The following is a 15,153-nucleotide window of genomic DNA, read 5'->3' as shown; positions in this document are numbered from 1 at the left end:
CTCTTTACCGTCAATGTTTAAAAATGAAAAAGTATTTGAAATAATATCAATTCATATAATAGATTGTTTCTCATTCCCTGAGTTAAAAAATGTCGAAGCCTATGAACATTTAAAAAAATAACAGGTTTGTTGAACAATATTTAGTGGTACTGGTTAATCTAGGCTGTTAACTTGACAAGGTATAGGATCACCTATGAGACAAATCTCTAGGTATGTCTGTGAGGGAGATTCCCAATCAGTTTAGCTGAGGTGGGAAGACCTACCTTGAAAGTGGACAGCGCCATCCTTTGGGGTAGGGTCCTGCACTGAAGAAGAGGGAGAAAGTAAACTGAGCATGGACGTCTGTCTTTCTGCTTCTTGACTGCTGACACAGTGTGACTAGCCACCTCATGCTCCTTCTCCATGCTATACCCTCAGATTGTGAGCCAAAAGAACTCCTTCCTTCCTTGAATTACTTCTTGGTAAACATTTTGTCATGAAAATGAAAAACATAACTAATGTGAACAAGAACATTGACCTTTAGGTGGACTTAACATCCTTGAGTTGAAAACACATGATTTAATGCTTATCATTAGGCCCTAACTCCTTTCCTGGCTTTTCTGAGTTATCTGCAATTCTCTTAGGTCTCTGTCGTGTAGGCTGTCCCTTATCATGACATGTGGTGGGCAGGTCTGTCTGTAAGAATGTGTGGGGAGTGGCCAAGGGACAGAGGACAGAGCCTGGAGGATAGCAGGTCATTTGGGGCACAGAACTTTGTGGACAATGAACAACGTCTTGGAGGTCTGTGTCATGTATGATTTGAAAATGCCAAAGGGGAACACAGAAGTCCAGGAAATGAGAAATGGGAGTGGAAACGAAGTGGGATCTCCACCATTGAGCAACATCATCCTCCCAATCATGAACAGTGTGTTTAATTACTTTATTTGGCATGGATTAAAACAATGGCTCCTTCCTGGATTGTGGGGTTAATGAAATGGGCCATGGAATGTACAAAGGAATATTCATAAAAATAAAAAGCAACTCCATTTTACTTCTCCAAACTTTATTTTGTGTTGTGTAGGTGGATGAACAACACACCTAGTTTTGTAAACTGTCTTGTTCACTTAGCACCATCTCACAGACCTCTTCTTGTGACTGTAAGTGTCACCCTATCTCCCTTGTTTATTTAGCCTGTTTCCAGGGCCACTGCAATTGGGGACCATGGAAATGGCAGACCAGATGAGGCTCTCCTGGTGCATCCTACAGGCCCAGGATCCCAGATTTTCTAGGTCCCCATCCTCACCAAGGGTGACTCTCAGGGAGTTGGTCTGACCTCAGGTGCTGATAACAGGGGCCTTACTCTGAGAAACAATGATGACCTAGACTTGTCTTCTTCAATTGTGGGTTTCTACCCCATATGGGACCACACAACTGAATGTGAGGGTTGTGGAAAATTTGCCAAGAGTAAAAGGTTTCTGGACATACAATGATCAAAATCTAATTTAAATCAAACACTTACCAAATTTAAGATTTTTCTGGAACTTCTGGCTTGTGCTCATGGAGTCTCACAACTTTATAGCCATCTACTATTATTATGCATCACAAAATCAGCCACACAATGCCGATAAACCTGTCTGCAAAGCCTCACCTCAGATGCAAGATTGTGCCATGAATTGCAGTGGTCTGTACAGTACATCCAAAATTTTCTGTTCTTTTTTGAAATGTAATGGGTTAGTTACAGATAACAAAGACTTAATATTTTTCTACCACCATGCCCCATCATATAAGTATTGAATTTGTAAGCCTATGGATTGCATTGTGATAGAATGTTTGATTTAAAAAAAAAAAGTTTGTTTGTGAGACACACGCTGGTCAAGGTGAAGAGAGTGAAACTGTGGATTATTCAGCCTTACACGGGACATCTGTATCACTCTCCTCCAAAGGCTCAGGAGACAGTGTGAAAAGAGGGTGGGAAGACTGTCAGAGGCAGTGTATGACTCTGAGGAGAGAGTACTTTTCAGACACAGCAGGACAGTTGCACATAATGAACCCACAAAAATGGTGACAGCATGCACAAGACTTGTGCAAGCTCAACCAGACCAGATGACAACATGGATTGGGGAGGTGGCACCAAGTCCATCCCTAGCTAAGGAGCTATCGGCAACTGAGAGCTGCTGGGAGAGAGAGACGGTCGGTGTTCTTTAAAGACGTGGCTCCTGGTATATCAACTCTGGTTCAGTGGATGCTCGAACATCCAAGAGAATATGGGCAGAACAAACTGGACCCAATGGGTGTAAAAAGAGAAAGAAAAGAGGTCACAAAATTGGAGGAGGGGAGGGAGGGGAGGGGGGAAGAGAGAGGGAATTCGAGAGGAGGTAGGAATGAGAGGTGAATATGATCAAAATGCATTCTATGAAATTCTCAATGAATTAATTAATTAATTAAAAATTGCTGTAAGTTGCTGATTTGAGTTTGATTAAAAATTCATTACTTGTATTTTATCTTAGGATGAGGACAGAATTTTCAGACGTTTCTGAATAACCCTAAGCCTATTTTGCTACATATTTATGCTAAGCAGTATTCTCAGTACTGATGATCATAAAATCAAAATATTGGCCAACTCTGCATTTTGCAGCCTCAAATACTCACCTAAGATTTAGCCTTTTATATAAAAATAAACAGTTCTTCTCATTGGTAATGCAAAATTGCTTTTTACTTTAATAAATGGTAAAATTGTAGATACCAAAAATTGTCTTAAAATAAATGTCTTTATGATTTGTCAATTAATGTTTGATTTGAATGTCTTTTTTTTTCAAGATAGGGTTTCTCTGTGTAATTTTGGTGACTGTCCTGAATCTCACTCTGTAGACCAGGCTGGCCTTGAACTCACAAGAGATCAGCCTGGCTCTGCCTCCCAAGTGCTGGGATTAAAAGTGTGAGCCACCACTGCCTGGCTGAATGTCTGTTTTAAATTCCTATCTACCCAAGGACATGTAAAAAATTCTTGGGTGGAAAGAAGTCATGAGAAAAAAAAAACCGTTTAAGAAGCCTTAATCTAAGGTATATTTGTGATTGTGCAGGTGCGTCCCTTGCGTAGAGCGATGGGGTTCAAAGGGCTCAGAGCAGCCACGACAGGGTCCTATTCTAGGAAGACTCGGGTCACTTGACAGGTACCTCAAGAACTGCACCAGGGTCTGTCTCACTTGGTCCGTTTTGATCCCAAGAGTCTGGTTTATGTTCCCCACTTTCAGTTCCATTTGCCCACTTACTATGTATCCTTTTTGTCTTTGCTGTAAAGAAATCCAAGAATTTGTTTAAGCCAGCAGTCAAATTGGTCACTTAAAATAACAGTACATCTTGTCCAAGTCCAAAAATACTACCCAGTATAAGGAGGCAAAGCGGGGGAAATTGGGCAGAGAAGGCTGACAACATTTAACAGTGCCCTGGAACCCCTGCTCTTTGATCCCTCCGTTTCCAGACATGGGGCAGGAGCCCAGAGCCTTCTGTGTGTGTTGATCAAAGTCAGCATCCACCTTCCCCAGAGCCCCTCTGCCCTTCTGGGGACACAGGCTGCATTCACCACCAGCCACTCTGCCCAGACCCTGTGTACACTTTATGAAAGGCGTTTCCCACTTGGATTGAACAGGCGCTGTGTTTGTGTGTGAGGGAGAAAATGAATCACTGTAACGTGGGGGCTAGGATTCGGGGTGTTTTGTTTGTCCCATGCAAGTACATAAACACAGCAGAACTCTCTGGAAATATCAGGGGCGGGCACAGAGACCGGAGTGATTTGGTGGCCCCAACAGTGGGACACATTTTCCATATGTAGGACCTCTCTGGGTTCTGCCCTCTCACAGCGTTCTCCAAGTCCACGGGAAAGGCGGAGGTTTTTGCATTTCTGTCTGTGGTCCGGGAAGAGGCATAGGATCCGAGGGCTCCCTCCAGTCCAGTGAAATACACACTCCCTTCATACGGAGGCCGGAGTTGGAAGCGACCGTTGTGAAACGTTAAAGATTTTCTGGCAGTGGGAAAGGGATTTTTTTCCCTTCCTCCCTCCCTGCCGAGGAAAAACAGTTCTAAGGAGAGAGTCACTTTGTAGTTTTAACTCCCATTCAAAGACTCGCAGCCCTGAGGAGCTGCGGATCCCCGTGCCTCCTGTGTGTGGTCTGTGGGAGCCTGTCACTGGTCTTCACCGCCCTGCTCATGAGTTTGCCGAGGACCATCTTCCCCAGGAGGGAGGCCGGTAAGTGCAGCCTCTTCGTCTGTCTCTGGGGACTTGAAGGGGCCTGATCTTTTTGGACATCTTCCCAGAGGGGTGGGAGAGAAGTTTTCCTAACTTGGCGCAGCATGTGTGTGTGACTGTGTGCACACGTGTGCTGTGATTCTGTCTGTCCTTGTAGGGGCTGGCTGGGCTCTCACCCCCTCCATGCACTTGGCAGAGGGGTGAAGTGCCGTCACCAGGTCTCTCTCTAAGTGGGCGAACACACCTGGTTTCCTCTGTGATTGTTGCTAGTAAGGAGCAGGGCCATCCATGTCCAATGATGGAGCTGTCAGGGTCCCCACAGCAGAGGCAGAATGTTAAGAGAGATCTATGCAGTGACGTAGGACAGTGGAACAGATGGGGACCTCCCCAGTCTAGACTCTGAGGGTCTAGGGCACCCTAGCTTGAGGCCCTGCCTTCCTGCAGGTACAGCCCATGAGATGATGTCATTTCTTATGGCAGCCCCCTGCGTGTGCTCGGGAAACAGACACAAACAGGCGCTGGACAGCCGAGCTTAATCCCTCTGCCCAACTGTGAAAGCCGGTGAAACTTGGGTTCCACTTTAACTTTGGCAAAGGGAATGCACACATGGTTTTCTTTAAAAAAGGAGAGTGAGGCAAGTCAAGAGCGCAGCCTGACTTTTCCAGCTCCAGGAAGATATGGACAAAACTCTTGAGAGCTTTTGATTAGCTCCCACGAAAACCTCTGAATTCAGAGGGAAGGCAGAAGGGGGAAGGCCAGCACCCAACATGGGGTGTGATGTCTGTGGCTCCAAGAGGAGCTAGTTGGCTTCCTAATCTTGGAAAAGGGGTTCACCGTTGCTGTGGCTCAGTTTCCTCTTTTGCAGATCAGGGATAATCCATTCCTGCCTCACAGGGTAAAAGGAAAAACAACAGAGCTCAAGTCTGTGAATGCCTTGAACAGCATGGGTATAACATGGTGACCATGTCAAGTCTCAGGAATAGCTCTCCTAGGTGGCCCAGCAACTATCACAGACACCTGCCTCTTGGGTAAAAAGCAGTAGTGGTCTCCTCTGGAGCAGGCAATAGCCTTACATTCAAATACCTCTTTATAGAAAACGGCTATGTGGATGTGTCTTTTTCCCCTAGGGAATCTGTCCCAGCAAGTGCTGACCTGGTGCTTAAGTAGTGCTGGGTGCTGGGTAGAACCATCTTCTCGGCTTTTACCCACTTTCTGTCTCTGGCTGTATCTCCTTCGGTGAGGTTTCCCTGGCAACAGACTGAGGCAGCGCCGTGAGAGTGGGAAGTTCCCTGCAGAATGCTGTGAGTACAGCACCCGTGAGGGTAAAGGACCCAGCAGGGCAGGCAGAAGGACATGGATGGCATTTCAGCATTGGCTATGGCTGGTCTTGCTGCTCCTAGAGAGCTTGGTACCCTTGCAGTTATCAGCCACTGCATGTGGGCTGCTCCTGAGGCTTGACCATCATCACGAGCAAGGCGGCTTTAGGGTTCTGGGAAATGCTAGAAGAGTTCAGCTGTGGTCTGCCCTGAGCAACCTTTGCATTGACTGCGGAAAAGGATATCTTAGTTGTGGGGTAGGCGACTTCTCTGAGTGACAGCTACTGAGTGCTTGCTCTTTTCTGAGTTTAGTTATCTACAAGATTGGGCGTTAGCAATATGGCCACTTGTCCAGTTGAACTCTTACAAAGCGTTATGATCTTGAATAAATTCTTGTCCATCATAGGACTCAGAATCCCTGACAACAAAATGGTGAGAAAGGAGATGGACCAGAGATGGCCCCAGGAGCCATTCCAGCAGTACCGTTTTCCAAGTGTAGATTACTGCTAATGTGACCATGCTGGTTGCTAAGTGTCTGTCCAGTCACGTGACTACAGATGCCTCAATTTCTTCGGCTGGAAAATAGGAACCCAGATCCTTTAGGAATCCCCGTGCGGGGAGCAGCTGCCAGCAGGGCGTCGGCTTGCAAGGCAAACACTGGCTCTGCCTAAGGCTGGCAGCAGGATGGGCTGGGACTGGAGACTCCCGCTATTCACTTTCCCTGCCCCGGGGGAGAAGGCCAGCTGTGTAAGACACTATGCATGTCTGCAATAGTTCAGAGCTTTCTAGTGCTCCCTGGACAAGTGTGGATGTAGTGGGGTTTGTGTCTCCTTCCCTGACCTCTTTATTTTCTGGGTATTTTTCTTTTCTTTTCTTTCTTTCTTTCTCTTTTTTTTTTTTTGTGGACACCACTTGTAAAGTTCATTTCGTTGCATTTTAGCTTACATTATTTAAAAATACTTATGCATTGAAAAGTTGTATTAGCAAAACCAGAAAATAGTAGGTATGTTGAATTGAATTAATTGGTATATTAAATAATAAAGTATAAATTTAGATTCACATTATTGAATATAAGCAGGAACAAGTTGAACATAAATGATTAGAAAAAAGTTTCTATTGCAGTTTTCATGAGAGAAATGCATTGGGCTTCAGGCTTTCTTACATATGCAAATTTTAATTTTTATTAACTTTGAAAGTTAGTATAAAACGCAGTGGGTTTTATTATGCATTTTCATATGTGTGTCATTACGCTTTGTTCTAATTCATGCCCCTCTTCCAATTTACTTTTTCAATACACCAAGAGTGAAATCACTTTCTTCAACACTTGGGATTCATTTACAGCACATTACTTGTCTAGAGCATTGATGCTCCAGGCACTGTGCTGGGTGCTAGAGAACTGATGGTACATATTAAATAAACAGCAGACTTTAAAAACACAAAGCTACGGGCCTTCAAGAGGCACCCGTTGGGGAAACTAACCTAATCTGGTGGGTCAGAATGGGATTCTGGGAGGAAGTCTTATTGGAGCTTTTTTTTTTTTTCTTTTTTGCCAGAGTGCATGGGTATAAGTCGGGGTAGGTCTGTTGAGGTGTGGTGGTGCATGGTCAGTAGGCAATTTGCCTAAGATGATGAGGTGGGAGGGTCAAGAGTTTGAGACCAACTTGTGCTATACTTTTCTTAATAGGTGTTGTGGTGTACACCTGTAATACTTGGGAGGCTGAGACAGGAGAATTGCTGTGAGTTTGAGTTCAAGGCCAGCTAGGACTAGATAGGGAGAGCCTGTCTGAGCAAACAGCACCACCATCACCACACAGGTCAGGACAGGGGTAGAAATGCGGGTCCTAGGCAAATGGGACTGGATGGTGTTGGACCAAGGGAAGACAGTGGCCTCAGACCTCCCCCTTCAAACTAGCCACTGTATAGGAGGACAGTTTTGCTAGTGGGGCAAGATTCTACTTGTCATCAGCCAATTGTCTTTGTCCCTGGTCCCAAGTATGCAAATTATTATGAGGCCTCCCTGTGCCTTCTGGAACAGTTCTTTGTAAGATCAACTCCTTCTTCCTCCTCTGGAGTGTGTTCAGCAGAAACAGCTCATCAGGGCCTCCTTGAGCAGAGCTTACCTGACTTTCCCCACCACGCCAGGGCAGTGTATAGGTTTCTATTTGACAAGTGAGCTACATGTAGGCTCTGGGGGTTTCAGAAAATGGCATGGGGCAGGACTAAGGTTTGAATCCTGGCCAGTGTGTTCCATGTGTCGAAAATCATGTCTTAGTGTGCTACACTATTGCTGGAAAATAACATTCATATATGTGTGCCAGCATGTGCACATACACATACATGCACACACGGGATATACACAGGGGACACACATGTGTGCCCAAGCACACACATGCACACACACATGCAGAGATTTTTCCACAGGTGCTTCCACTTGACATTAGGTTTCCATAACTCCTTATGCCTAAAGGTACTAGAACCCTAACCTTGATGGACTAAAACAGTCTGTGCCAGTGTCTATTTCACCATTTTTCTGTATTGATTCTTAAAGCTTGCTTTCAATTTTGTGTTTTCCAAAACAGCATTAAGAAGGGTTTCAAGCATACAGAGAGGAAGAAACCACCATACTAACTGTTTAGACAGTGTCCTATTGCTGTGAAGAGACACCATGATCATGGCGACTCTTATAAGAGAAAGCATTTAATCGGGGGCTCGCTTACAGTTTTGGGGGTTTAGTCCATTATCATCATGGTGGGGAGCATGGCGGCATGCAGGAAGATGCTGTAGCTGTAGCTGAGAGAGAGAGATGCTGGGCATGGCGTGGGCTTTTGAACCCTCAAAGCCCATGTGTCACACCTCCAACAAGTCCACACCTCCTAATCCTTTCAAATAGTGATACTCCCTGGTGACCAAATCTATTAGCCTATGGGTCCACCACACTAACCATGCCTGTTTCCATCAGCTACACTCAATTTTCTCATCCTTCCCTCATTGTACCTGCCATCTCTTAGTCTTCCTCTCCTTCTGTCCTCCATCTTTTTTTATGTATTTGCATATATATCAGGTATCACTAAACCCCAGGGTGTGTAGAACTACCTCAATATTTGCCAATTTACAGACAGTGAAGTACACAAATCTTAAAAAAAAAGATTTATTTATTTTTATGTGCATTGGTGTTTTGCCTACATGTATATCTGTGCAAGGGTGTCAGAGCCCCCAGAACTGGAGTTACAGACAGTTGTGAGCTGCCATGTGTGTGCTGGGAATTGAACCCCAGTCCTCTGGAAGAGTAGCCAGTGCTCTTAGCTGTTGAGCCATCTCTCCAACCCTGAAACACACATGTCTTAAGCCAATGTGTAGGGTACTTTGAGGAGTGCATGTACTGGTGTGAGATACACTGTTAGGGGATACTGGACTGGAGATACAGCTCAGCTGGTAGAGGGCCTTCCTACTGTGCACAAGGCTCTAGGTTTGATCCCTAGCACTCCCTAAAGGAGGCATGGTGGTGCCGTCCTGCAATCCTAGTACTTAGGAGGTGGGATGCAGAAAGATAAGTCCGTTGTCATCCTTGGCTACATTGTGAATTTGAAGACAGCTTGGGGTGCATGGGACCCTTGCCTCCTCTCACCTCTCTCTCTTTCTCTCTCTCTTTCTCTCTCTCTCTCTCTCTCTCTCTCTCTCTCTCTCTCTCTCTCTCTCTCTCTCTCTCTGAAAAAAAAAGCTACCACACCAGAGAGCTCTTGTATGTACTTTCAAATTGCTTGGTGGCCATATAACATGCTATTCAATTTAAAGGCTTATTTTATAAAGTGTCGTATCCACTTCAGCATCTCTTAGCTCCAGAGACAGAATCCTTACCTGTGATTGGTAGACATGCCTCACAGTGGGTACCAGTGCAAATCAGATTCTGCAGCACAGAGCAGCTCCAAGAGGGTGGTAACTCTCCACTCAAGGGGCTAAAGGGAAGTTACACAGAGACTGACCCGGGCTGTCACTAGGAGCAGGTGAGGGTTACAGCTCTTGGTCAGATAGCAGAGTGGGAGGAGCCAACTGGAGCAGGTGTGCCGTGGGAACAGATCAGGGATGGTGAAGGAACTACATAGAGGCTCTATGTATACCCATGTCTTTCCCAGGGTCTCCCAAGGGTCTTAACGGACCCTGGGCAGGTGGTGTGTGTTCATCTGCCTCTCTGAGGCTGCCCTGTGCTTCTTGATCCAGCCCAGCCTGGCCCTGGCCTCAGACCTGGCAGCAAAGATCTGCTTTTACTGGAAAGTACACTCAGAGCAGGCTGCAGGCAGTGTTGCTGGACAAGCTTTCAACTGTCTGAGTAATGTTGCGACAGAGAGAGAGAGGGTCCAGTTACAGGGCAGTGTGGATGCTGTGCCCTGCCGGTCCCTCCTCACCTCTTTGGAGAGCAAATGGGGCACTGTAGTACCATGGGGTCTAGGGAAGCAAAGCTGGTATTTGAGCTGCCAGTATGTCAGGCAGCAAGACATTTTTCAGACCTTATAATAACCCATTTGCAAAAGAGAATCTGGCCTCAGAAGGGAGAATGCTTGTGGTAGGTCACACAGCCAGTGAACAGCAGAGCTGAGGACACTGGCTGCTGGACTCCAGAGCCAGCGCCCCATTTCCTGCCTGTTCTGCCTCCTGTTGCCAGGGGGCGAGCACATGAGCCCAGCCTGATGCAAACTTACCTCAGCATCCCTCTCTCCTGCTTCCTTGTCCTCCTCCCTTCTCTCTGTCCTTTTTTCCCCTTCCTCCTCTTGCTCCTTCAGCTAACAGCTACTGTGCTGGGTTCCAAGGCTGCAGAGGGAGATACGAGCCACAGTCCCCAGAGTGGGGAAGTCATAGTTATTGGGTGAGGCAGATTCACGAACGAGAGAGACGGGCATGGAGTGCTTTGAGAGGATGAGAGGACAACCCAACAATCAGTGATGCAGTTGGCAGGCCGTGTCAGGGAGGACTTCCTGGTGGAGGGGACGGAGGCAAAACCCGAAAAACATACAAGTGTGCTGGGAAGCAGTAGCTGGCCAGTCTCTCTGTCAAAGGGGGTGTGCCGTACTGAGCCGAGGAGGTGGGGGAAGAAAGGCACATCTGTAGGAAAGAAGTCTATGACCTTGGCAGAGATTTAACATTTTTACGCACCAAGTCAGTCATGCCAAGACAATAACAAATGAGGAAAAGAAAGGATTTCTTCATCTTTAAAACTTTGCTTTCTGATAGGAGGCAGGAGGCAGCGTTCTTCAGATAGTTGTGTGGGCAGAGAGTGTGAGGCCAGTTACTGCCTGGCACGACTAGGCACAGTCATCCTCGGATTCTATCTTTCCCAGTTTGAAATGACACCCCAGAACCCAACCCCCCCCGTAACACCTCTGACACCCTTAAAAAGCCAGAAAAGATGAGGGGTTCAGTTATTTCCCCCTCTTTGGAGCCAGCAGGACCCACTAGTGTCCCAGCTATTGCCAGGGCTCTGCTGGGTGGGGCTGTTTGTTTTCTCACCCCGTATGTCAGCCAGTGAGAACTGGCTTTCCATTTTTTTTTCCAGGTGGAGAGGCTGGCAGGGTGCTGGTGCTTAGTAAACCGCTCCAGTCTTGTCCTTAAAATAGTACCACCCAGGCTGGGACCACTCCCTCCAGCTTTGTGTTAACCCTTTCCAAACCTGTCCTAACAGATGGGGAGAGTGGGACAGGCAGAAATCTCCAGCAGCTCAGCTGGGCAAAGTGCACTTCTTCAGCTCACGTTAGAAGGACCAGGCCATCCAGATGATGTTGGGTTCACATCTGGCCTCTGCACCCTGCTGGGTCCTCCTAAGGGAAAGGATGGGAACTGCGGCACTTTCCAAAGGCAACCGAGCTGCAGGCAGGAGGTTGGCCCTGCTTAGCCTTCCAGCTGAGTGTCAGTAAGTTCTGTGAAGTGGGAACTGTCACCCTCAGTCGATTCTGCACCTCCGGGTGACTTCCTTTGTCCTCTAGCTCTGAAGTAAAGTCTCATAACTAAATTCTGCTCCTTTGAGGAGAATATGCTCCCTTGTTTTCCTGGCCCGAGGCCTTGAGGGGCTGAGGAGTGAAGTGTATGTTTTTAAAGTGCTATTTAACCTGAGTCTAATCACATGAGTTAGATGAGGGAGACGTCTGTAAGGGCTCTTTGTAAACCGTAAAGTACAAACAAATGTGGAAAGCCCATTACCAGGCATCGGTCGTTTATTCGCTCAGTTATGTGTTGACTCATTCTGTCAATGTTTAGGGAGCCCTTATGTGAGCCTGGCGTGTTTGGGGGACCCTGTGGTGAGGGAAGCAGATGAGGTCCCCGTCTGGGGGATTGTATTCTATACAGGGTAGATTGACAACTCACAGGGACTCAAATAGGCTAATAGGTCACCCTCCAGCGGTGGCAGGTTCCCCAGTGGAAACAAACAAGGGTAACATCATAGAGAGCTTGTGGGGAGGTCACTGAGATCGAGTGGACAGGACAGGCTGCGTTTAGGATGGAGCCAGCCTCAGAAAGAGCTGGAAGGGGAACTTTCTCGGGAGAGGAAGCAGCTGTGGCAACATGAGCCTGACTTGTTTGAGAATCAAAAGGCCAAGGTGGCTGTGGAATTCGGTGAGCAGGAGGTCCCCCGGGTAAGGAATAGTGGCAGGCAGCACAAGGAACGCTTCTTCCCATCATGATGCATTCCTGGGCCTGTTAGCATATGGCCGCTTCGCATTCTCTCAATCACACCCTGCACTTGGAGTTTCTGGTTTCACTTCTTAGACCAAGCACGGGAGGTTGCTCTCACAGGACTCAGCTCCTGAGTTCTAAGCGAGGTTGATGTACCAGCAGCCTCTATTTTGCTTCCTTTGGGCAGCCATAAGGCCTGTGGACTGCTGGCCAGAGAGGGAGGGACCTCCTCTTCAGAAGGCCTGATGTCCCAGGTGTGATGGAGTTTCCAATTTGGGGTACAGATGGCATATGAGTTAGGGTCAGTCAGGGGCCCGATCATACTTGGGAATGAGTTTACCTTATGAGAGCAAGAGAGAATGGATTACCTGAAAATGGAGGGAAAGGAAAAATCTGGTCTCAGGCCAGATGATGGGGAGGGTTTGGCTCTGATGCGAGGGGCACCCAGGATCCTCCTCAGGTCCAGGTTACAGATTCCTCATCCTTCTGTCAGAGGAAAGCAGCCACCACAAGGCCTATTGGAGTCCCAGTTACACTGCTCTGATACTTCAAGAGAGGCCGTGGTACCCAGAACAGGCAGTGCTGACCAACGCCCCCATCCCCAGCACTTCAGAAATTCCTGCACCTTCCTCCAGACTTGGTCCCACAATAGGGGACTGTCCCCATGCCTGCCGACAAAGGCAGCTTTCTCTTCAGAATGCCCTCCCAGGACGCCTCTTGTGACCACCCTGGTTGCCTAGCCGTGAATGTACCTCCACAGTCTTGCATGGAATGTCAAGGGCATCCTACAGCTTGCCCCCACACCCTTGTTAATGCCAGGGACCTGGAACACTTGGTACAGTGTCAGAAAACATGCCAGAGAGGCCACATAAGAGGCTGTTGCTCACAGAGGGTGTGCTTAGGGGAGGTCTATAGGAAGTGCTCTCGGGGCCGATGTCACACTGAGATCAGGCTCTCTAAAGGGACATGAGGGGGAAAGGTAGGCTGGTCACATGATAATAAACACTCAGAAGGAAGGGCTGTGTCCCTTAAGACTGGTTTTCAACATGCTTCATGGAAGTTAAGTCACTGGACTCAAATGGAGCATGCGCAGTCTCATATGGCACGTCCATGGCTCATACAGAGCTGGCCACTCCTTCGGGAGGACGCGGCTGGGGCCTGCGAATTCCTGCAGTCAGCTCATCTGTTAGGAAAAGTATGGCACAAAGATGGAAGAGGGGGCTGGGCTGTGGAGTCAGGAACACCTTGTTTGGAGGCCCCCATGTGGTAATCTGCTAGCCATGACGTTGGAGAATCCAGTGTTTAGCTATGACTCAAGGTCACCAAGCACAGCACGGAGTGAGTAGGTGTGCACTGAATTTTTGAGTGGTGACTATGGGACATGGTTATGATAGCACTTGGGTTGCCGGCAGGATCGTGTGGTGATGTTTCCTTCAGTGCTGGGGAAGCTAACTCAAAGGCATGCACATGCTAGGCAAGCACATGGCCACTGAGCTACCACTCCTTTTCCCAGTTTTGTGTTGAGATAGTCTTGCTTGGTTGCCTAGGCTGGCCTTGAACTTGTGACCCTCCTGTCTCAGCCTCCTGAGCAGTCGGGGTCTCAGGTGCATGGCCACCAGGTCATGCATTGCTGTGCAATGACATTTACGGAAGACTCCTGGCAGGTGCCAAACCCTTGTCTGTAACCCTCTGGTCCTTCTAATCACACCACAGCTGCCTCTGAATGTCAGGGACGCTCAGGGACAGAGCAGGAGTCTCGCTGTGCTCTGGAGAGGGCCTGCCGCCTGGGTGCTCCTGCCAGCCCAGATGGTGGACTTTGTGCTGAGGTTCAGCTCTCGGCCCTGACTTCCCTCTGTTTGGACCAGGCCTTTCATGTGGAGACGTCAGATGGCTCTGGCTGGGAGTGTTCGCACAAATCTGCCAGGTTGGACTCACTTACCCTTCGTCACCTGTCCGGAGCAGGTGGTGAAGGCGGCGTCTGACAGGGTGTGTCATCCCTCTGAGCCCCATGTGACTCGGGGCTGGCCTCCGTGTGAGAGTGGAGTATTCCCCCACTTACTCCAACCCGGGTCTGGTACCCTGGCAGTGCAGATTACCGGTGCTCTGGTCCCTGCAATTGAAGAGAGAAGCAAAAGGCGAGGACAAGAGGGTGAGTGAACGGCCCCTCAGTCAGTGTGTGGAGTCAGTGACCCTTTCCTCTCCGAGGAAACTGAGGCTTCTGAATGGGGAGAGATTTGTTTGCTAGGATGCAATGTTCTGTTTGGAGGCTGTCGGGGAAGGCTCAGCGGGAAGAGCTGTTTGTGCAGAAGTCCTGGTGTTACCATGTTGCATGTTGGGGCTTTTCCAGTCACGCTGGGTGGTTGGATGCCCTGGTTGTGGGTTTGGGGTTTCTGGCTCCCAGGTTGGTCTTGTCCTCATTGCTGGGGTATGGGAGCAGCTGGAAAGTGGAAGGGAGGCAACAAGGCATTGGGTACCTGAAGGATGCTTTCCTGTTGACCTGGCCAGGTGGGCACCATGAGTGTGTGTATCTGATGGCTTTGACGGCGAGAAGAGAATTCACTGTGCTTGTTGGCTCCAGCACTCTGCTTCTGACCAACCCCTGCTCTGGTTCCTTCCCAGAGGTGCTAATCCCGTCCTCTAGCTGGCAGTGTGATTGTTTCCTGTTGTTGGGGACTCGGGTGACAGACACGACAGTGAAGAGAAGCAGGTGCCCTGAAGTCACAGGGCAGCATCGCTCCTTCTGTTCTTATTTGGAAAAATTGTCCCTTTCTGGTTGAGCAACGTGAAGATGACAGCTACATCCCAGGAGCCAACTGAAGCCATGTTGGGGCTCCCAGGAGCAGCCTGGGGTCACTGCCCTCTGTAGTGTCTCTCCTTATTTAATCAGCTGCCTGGAAGAAGGTCATCAGACCTCTGTTTTCTCTGTCCTCCTCTCTGCCCTGCATTTATGCAGGG

General features: G+C 48.2%; 1 protein-coding gene across 1 annotated transcript in view; it reads left to right on the top strand.

The window, feature by feature from the left end:
* The first annotated feature begins 4,066 nt into the window (after positions 1-4,066).
* The window catches only part of Il16 (interleukin 16), a 95,487-nt gene continuing 84,400 nt past the window's right edge, over positions 4,067-15,153 (top strand). Inside the window, exon 1 of the mRNA XM_016008530.3 lies at positions 4,067-4,222. Within this exon, the coding sequence (XP_015864016.3) occupies positions 4,183-4,222 (40 nt within the window). The 5' untranslated portion in view covers positions 4,067-4,182. The remainder of the gene's footprint in view (positions 4,223-15,153) is intronic.

This window comes from Peromyscus maniculatus, chromosome 1 (assembly GCF_049852395.1).
Source record: "Peromyscus maniculatus bairdii isolate BWxNUB_F1_BW_parent chromosome 1, HU_Pman_BW_mat_3.1, whole genome shotgun sequence".
Classification (NCBI taxonomy): domain Eukaryota; kingdom Metazoa; phylum Chordata; class Mammalia; order Rodentia; family Cricetidae; genus Peromyscus; species Peromyscus maniculatus.
Note: the sequence above shows the minus strand (reverse complement) of the source record. Positions and strands in the feature narration are given on the sequence as shown.